Source organism: Antedon mediterranea, chromosome 2, assembly GCF_964355755.1.
Source record: "Antedon mediterranea chromosome 2, ecAntMedi1.1, whole genome shotgun sequence".
Taxonomy (NCBI): Eukaryota; Metazoa; Echinodermata; class Crinoidea; order Comatulida; family Antedonidae; genus Antedon; species Antedon mediterranea.
The window spans coordinates 10,182,787-10,190,228 of NC_092671.1; the positions used below are offsets into that span (position 1 = coordinate 10,182,787).

Sequence of the window (7,442 nt, forward strand, 5' to 3'; positions counted from 1 at the left end):
GGATAAGTTGTTCTACTGCCATCATCTCCATCAAATCACGCACAGGAGTATATCCACAGTATAATCATCTAAGTAGTCAACTCATTAAATAAACCAACTTTATTATTTATTTATTATTGAGTACATAAACTTTATACACAGTTTTTGTTAACAATTTTGCATACTGTATACCATAATTAGCAATGTGATACGTACTGTATTCAATTTCTACTAGTGTCATATTTATCCACCGTAGGTAATTATATATTAAATATACTAATAACTATGAATGCTTATTTTACTAATAAGAGATTTTACAGAGCACCAAGTCCAAATAATTTTAGTTTTGAATGCAACTACACAGTAGTAAAAAATATTTTTGTAATTCTTATTTGTTAGGTGGACTTTATATTCTTAATTTTAACGCATAAAAAAATCTATTGTTAAATTGATATATTGTACATATTAAAAACTAATTTTAAATAGCTTTTACAAAATTTAAAACAAAAATGTTAAAAATATAAAATTTCTACTTGATGGCCAATACTTTAATCATTTCTACTGTACTATGATTAGCAAAATATTCTTACCAAACAAAAATAAATATATTGGCACCAATGCAATTACTATTGACTTGTAATTGAAGATTTGTGAAATCTACTGTGGTCATGTCATGTATTGGTGGGTGTGTCAAAGGTCGCAGACTAGAAATAGATTCCAAGTACAATCTTGCAAAAAAATATTCCTACCCCATCGTTAAATTCGAAGGTGGGTAAAATAGTAATTGAGTACTTTGGGAGTGTAGTGACTGGAAAAGAGCAATCTATATTATTTCAATCAATTTATGCGCACATAAACATGTTTGATGGCAACACATAATTTTTGTCAAACTGGATGAATATGCTATGAATGTCAAGAGGTATTTTTTAAACTGGCAAGTCAAATGGATTCAATTATTGCTTTAACATACACATCAGCCCACTGGACGGTCATTTATACACTATACCAAAAAAAGGTAAGTTTAGTAAAAATAAATAAATTAGAGAACCTGAATAAAAACATCAAACCATAAAAACTTGACCGCTAAACGCAGGAAGTCGGTCAAACATCAACGTGGTCACCAAAGATCCAATGCGTTCAACCGCACCCATGTAATACGTTTTCTCCTCAAGGACCAGGATGCTAACATTGACACAGTTTTGTTTTGATCTTTCACTTAACGTGTGCGCAATTTGATGAAGTTTCTCCACATTTGGTTGAGACGTTGTTAATAATATCATTATGAGACACCCACCTCCAATGGCGTGTGTTATTAACCAGTTTAATGTTTCATTACCTTGGTCTTGCAAACTTTCCTCTCCTTCCTAAATACAAAATAGAATATAGGTATGAGCAATAAACACTATCTAAAACACATATATAATAAATTTCTGTCATTTGATTGAACGATTATGAGTCACATGGTGTGGCGCTCAATGCATCTATAGCTTTTTAAAATGTATTATATTTTAAAAATACAGTAGCATTAGAGAACAGTAACCTCTTCCAACTATAAACTCAATTGCAAACACTATTGTTGCAGAATATTGTGTATTTAATAATTAATATTTATCAAGTAGCTAATTTCAAGATATCAAATTAACATCTGGGAACTGGGAAGATGATTACAAATGCGTATCTTGGGTTGGATTTCTGTTATATATGAGATTCTTTTCAGATAATGCTTAAATAGTAGAACACTGCCAAGACCACTTAATATGGGTATCCTCTGAATAGGGGTTGTAATATATAATAATAATATATATAATATATATATATACGAATTTGTAAAGCGCCAATTCCAGCAACAAGTGATCAAAGGCAATGTGGACTTAGATGTTACATCTTTTCAACAACATTCTTCCCCCCTAAGGGTCACATCGTGTCATCGGCAGTCAACTACGGCGCCACTACGTCTGTCCACGACAGTGTGTGTGTATGAACTAGTACACCGGGGTAACCCCCTACTCGTCTCGAAAGATGTACTAGGTTCTTTAAAATGCACATGAACCAGATGTACACTGGACCTACGGTTTATAGTCCTTATCCGAGAAGACTTGTTCTACCACCACAACCATGGAGAACACTTGCCGATGTTATGGCTATGATTACGGTTCCACTGTCTTAACCGCTCGGCCACACTCACTCTGTGAGTGTTGTAGTGTTAAAATGTTTCACACAAAGGGTCACCTTAAATAATAGGGTGTTCCCTGAATACGGGTTGGTCATTTCATTTATAGTGAAGAGGAGTTCTACTATATACTGTACAGTACTCTAGTGTATTTGGATGAATTCTAAGCTTTAGTAATGTATTGCATAATGTCACAGATGGTTAATCATAAAGAACCTGAATTAAATGTATTGTTGTGGGCAGATGCTTATCCAAGGACGAAAATAAAATACCAACCAATAAATATCCTACATGAATAAATAATACTTACAATCATGATAGCGATTGAGTTGATATGTTTAGGTGTGCTGGTCATCCAATGAACACTTGTACAACACTGGAAGACAATCACAACAAATGTTAAGCTCTGTGATGTGCCCAAATATGGTAGTGATATGCTTAAATATGGTAGTGATATGACATCGTCATGTCCATATTATGGGCACATCACATTTTTTTGTCACAAAGTTTGATAGTGTAGACAGAGCTTTACAATTAAAATTTACCACAAAATAAAAAATAACTGTACAGAAAAAAAGAAAGTTAACTTTACCAGTGATTTTTCAGATAACTTTGACTGAATACTTTTGACTAAACGATTATCATCAAATCCAACCAGACAAGGAGAAACACGTTTTTCTGAAGAAGAATACAAAAAAGTTTTATGAAAATTTTAAAGCAATATATATTTATCAATTTTTATAATACATATACTGTATATTACTAAGCTCAGTATAACCCACACAAGGAGTAGTGGTGTCTCAAATGAGGGGTCATGCTGTATTTACAGTTTCTGAACCTGAATACTCTGTACACAGTATATGAAAGCAGTGTAATATTTTAAGGGACACAACAAGATGTATTCAATCTTGGTTTAGTTAGTAACTTAAATCAAATTAAAAAATAAAGCACCATAACATTTCGAAATATAATAATATTGATTGAGGTACACATTGGGGAGTTTCTTGTCAGTTGTTAGGTTTTTATCTTACAATGAGCTACAATAAAACTTTACAGTCTTAGAATGTACACTTACATCTGTCTTCTGTACATAGACGTGTTATACAGAAATGTTTAAACAATTTATGACATTGTAAAATTTAATCATCATATTTATCAAACACTGTGTATATACAATTCTGGATAACGATAAACATTTTGATAAATTACCTTTAATAATGGCTTCAGCGGCATACAAATCTCTCCTATATGTTATCTAATTTAGAATATTACAACCACTTCATTAGTAAACATAAACAAAATGTTATCAGAAGCAGTAAAACCACGGTCTAATTTATAGGTTCATGATAAAACTTATCAGATGCCACTCAGGTACTGTGTATGTATAGTACTGTACACAAACATTTAAGGGTATGTTCAGACTCAAGGAGTTACGGTGGAGTTATCTACGCAAGGCGTACGGTAATCCGTGGCGTTAAAAGCCAAGGTGTTCAGACACAACGATCAACATTCCAATGCCTTGCGTTTAAAACACTCTGATCAGGTCAAAGCAGATAGAACTATATGTATACATTCATGACAATGCATGAAAGTTTACATCGTTTACATTGTTTTTTTCATTTTTATTTATATAATGTTTACCTTCAAATATACTGATTTCTTCTTACTTGTAGAATTTCATTTTAATTCAAAATAATTTAAAACGTAATTGTTACATGGACAATTATCTGATTAATTGATTTAATTTATGAAACTAACATATTACTGACGTCAACTTTACTGTTCTTTAAAATCTGAACCTGAAAATACATTTGACATAGCTATTTCGCTGTCGTATCATAGGGTACGGGTATGTAGTTGCTGTCTGCTAATCGTGGTCGTGTATTTTCATTGGTTAAGGTTAAAATCACTGATGCATCACTGGATTAGCGTTATGAAATCTACCCTCTCCCGCTAGAGTTATTAACGCCACTGGCGCAGAGTAACAGCTTCCTAACGCTAATCCGCGGCATGGTTCAGACACAAAAATATGTACGCCGCTTACATAACTCCACCGTAATTTAAAAACAATTTTGACCCAAATAATACATGCACGTGGATATCACGTTGCCGATGTTCCCGTTGCAGGCATCAATAGTTCAGTTGGTATGTTTGTTTGTATGTATTTTTGTTACTGTTATTATGTATATGTTAAGGGGGGATGTGGATAGAGGTGCTTGTCACCTGTCATGTATATGTTAAGGGGGGATGTGGATAGAGGTGCTTGTCACCTGTTCATCCCCTTCTTTTCGCTGTCTCTGTATGCAGTGATAAAGTTTACTAAATAAATAAATAATAAAAAATAAAGTAACTCCGTGAGTGTGAACATACCCTAAGATGAATAAGCCTCCAATCTAAACCTTGTGAGGTTGAAATGTTCTTAATGATGATTTATTTAATTATGATAGTAATGATTAATATTTATTGATTAATTTTTATACTTCTTAAAAATACTTATTTTATGATATTTGTCTTCATTTTGGGGGTATTTTTGAAAAAATTTACTTGAAATTTAATAAATTGATGATGATAAATAAATAAATGTTCTTAGAATAATAATTATGACATATTTGCTGTACCTTCCACACATCCTCTGGCGCTTCAATAAGCTTAGCTTTCACTTGGCAATATTCTTGAGCAACATGTAAGCACTCTGTTCCAAAATCTAAGTTATGTTCTGAAATCTAAAAGATTAAAACAAATTAATGGAATTAAATAAACACACTATCATAGAAGCTCTCTTTTTGTGGGTGGTAACCTCCTTTAAGGGGACAACTTTCTGTGCAAAATGAACAAGGTAAACATATGGTTTATAACTATGGCCAATCCCATCTAAAGTGACAGAAAGAAACTTCCAGTTATGGACCAGTAAATAATCTTTTTTGTGACCCAACTAATTGGTTGAGTCCTTTGAGACGATGGGAATATTTGCACAGAATGTTCTTACTTATAGACAGAATCATGTTATTAAGTACAGTACATGTAACAGTGCAATAGGTTATGCATTGTGTAGTTTCTCAAGAGCTTTACACCACAATAGACTCAAATGCCTATAGGCCTGGTTACTCTACTCCATCATATGGTATTTCAAACAGCATATGGAAAGTGCTTCTTATTTTAATGATTGATTATTCTGCTTACCTTTTCATAAGCTGTTTTAATTATGGGGTAAGAAAACGCTTGTGGTGTTTGACTGGCTCTGTACTTAGATCTTACTAGAGTGTGATCTAGAAAGCCTTCTTCATCAGCTGCAACTGTTGTCGATACTAAAGGACGGATGCAACCAGCAGCCTAGAGAAAAAATAACTGAATTGTTATCATAACTTTTAGAGATAAAGAATATAAATGTAAATACAGTAAATTGTCACTGTCCTATGAATAGGGGTGTGAGGCCTAATTGTTTGCACACGTAGCTAGATACCCAGGCTTGACTACCCGGAGCGGTTTTAACTAGCCAGTGTACGCCGGACTAGTGAAATATCGAGTCCTGACGGTGTTTTACTGTAGTGCACAAAATTCTTTACCAAAGGTGCATGGGACCAATGGCTTGAAGAACTTGGTAAAAATATGTCTAACCCCAAATTCTGATGCAGCTAATGCAATCTTCTTCAAAATATTTTCATCAACAAACGGTCTAACTGCATCATGCACGATCACGACACTTTTTTCCAGGTATGCCTGCTCGTCATCCTCGTCACTGCTTATAGCGTTAATGCCATTTCTAATTGACCTATGTCTCGTGGAAGCGCCCTCTACCAATTCTACCTTCTGGAAATCATTCTCAAGTAAAATTCTTTGCATGTAATTTATTCGATCAAGTGAAATTACAATAAAGATTTTCGTTATCCATGGCAACCTGAAAATATAAATAAATTCAATTGAAACTGTACAGATTAGTCATATCTAAAGATTAATACTGAATTATTATCTAAAACTCAGAAAATTGGTAATTGCATTACATGATGACAATCTATATTTATAATATATGATTATGTAAAAAATGAACTGTATAATTATGACTGAATATAACCCAACGCTTGATTTGATCATGTTCACACAGATATATTAAAGTATATTACTGTCTTTGATTTATAGCCCACACATCATTCAGCAATGTGTCCTCTAAAAAATGATGGTATAATAAAATATCAGACAGTAAAGATTAGCAAACAAAGAGATAAATAATAGAATAAGTTTGATTTGAACACCCCCACACAAGGTCAAGGTATAAACTACAATACTGCAGACTGTACAGTCTAACCATGGAGGTAAATGGTCTAATAACATTATTGATTTTCTTTAATCAAAGTTTTAAATTAAATAAATATAAATAAATCAAACCAGATCAGATTCACAATAACAATTAATTAGTTTAATTTGAAAAAGATGTGTGTGTACTAAGATAATAGTTCATCATCCAAGCAATTGACATCCAAACGTTTTTTCTTCTGTACACTAGCCTAGTTATACAGTAGTAGGCCTACAGTGGAGAGGAAGAAATACTGACCTTCCTTGTAACACCTACAGTTTGAGGAGTGTTCTGTCTGGTAACATTTGACCTCACATAGTAGTTAGGCCTAGCTTAGTATACGATTTTAAAACACTTTCACTAACCTTTCAAAACATTCAATCGTATAAACAATAAGAGGAAGACCTAATATATTACAAAATTGCTTTGGTTGTTTAATTCCCATCCTCTCTCCGCTTCCAGCGGCTGGAAGAATAACGTAAGTAGGCAACTCCATCTTCTTTTCTTCGAGGCTGGGCATGAATGAATGAATGTCAACAAACAACAAACGTGACATGTGTGGATATCAAATTTCAGCTAGTGCGCCCTCTACAGTATCTAAACTTTGTACAATATTTATATTACAGTTATGTAACAATTTTAAGCAGAGAAATAGTGACTTTTGTGGTTGACGTTAGTCTCAGCAAGCTTGGAGATATCAAGCGTATTAATTTCATTTTGCGGCGGACCGCATGTATTTAGAAACAACGAGCAGTTTCATATATTGAAACTCCTGGATGTGAGACTGAACGGCCGCACACAGCAGGCGAGGGTAGACTTAACTTCGAAGCCGCTTTTTAAAAGAATAACGACTTGACCGAGCAAAACGTGGGCGTTCATTACATTAATATGATGTGATAATCAACTAAAGTACATCCGATTTAGAATTAATTAACGAATATTGTTAAAACTTTTTATTTGTTTCATACGAAACTTAACGCCTCATGTTTTCCTGGTAGATATGCC

General features: G+C 33.4%; 1 protein-coding gene across 1 annotated transcript; it reads right to left on the reverse strand.

Moving 5' to 3' along the window:
- Positions 1-124: 124 nt before the first annotated feature.
- LOC140040354 (D-ribitol-5-phosphate cytidylyltransferase-like) lies at positions 125-7,012 on the reverse strand. The gene is made up of 8 exons (XM_072086223.1): positions 6,803-7,012; positions 5,765-6,044; positions 5,330-5,479; positions 4,768-4,872; positions 3,359-3,404; positions 2,742-2,827; positions 2,460-2,525; positions 125-1,343 (listed from the first exon to the last, which is right to left on the reverse strand). The coding sequence occupies exons 1-8, from the start codon at positions 6,991-6,993 to the stop codon at positions 1,041-1,043; spliced, it is 1,227 nt and encodes a 408-aa protein (XP_071942324.1). The 5' UTR covers positions 6,994-7,012; the 3' UTR covers positions 125-1,040.
- Positions 7,013-7,442: the final 430 nt, after the last annotated feature.

What these genes read in the sequence shown, in the direction of transcription:
- LOC140040354 (XM_072086223.1), bottom strand. Translation starts at nt 6,993, where the DNA reads ATGTCACGTTTGTTGTTTGTTGACATTCATTCATTCATGCCCAGCCTC. An exon ending in CGCCAGAGGATGTGTGGAAG is followed by an intron (nt 3,405 to 4,767) that starts GTACAGCAAATA and finishes ATTCTAAATTAG; the next exon opens with ATAACATATAGGAGAGATTT. An exon ending in AGTTATCTGAAAAATCACTG is followed by an intron (nt 2,526 to 2,741) that starts GTAAAGTTAACT and finishes ATTGTCTTCCAG; the next exon opens with TGTTGTACAAGTGTTCATTG.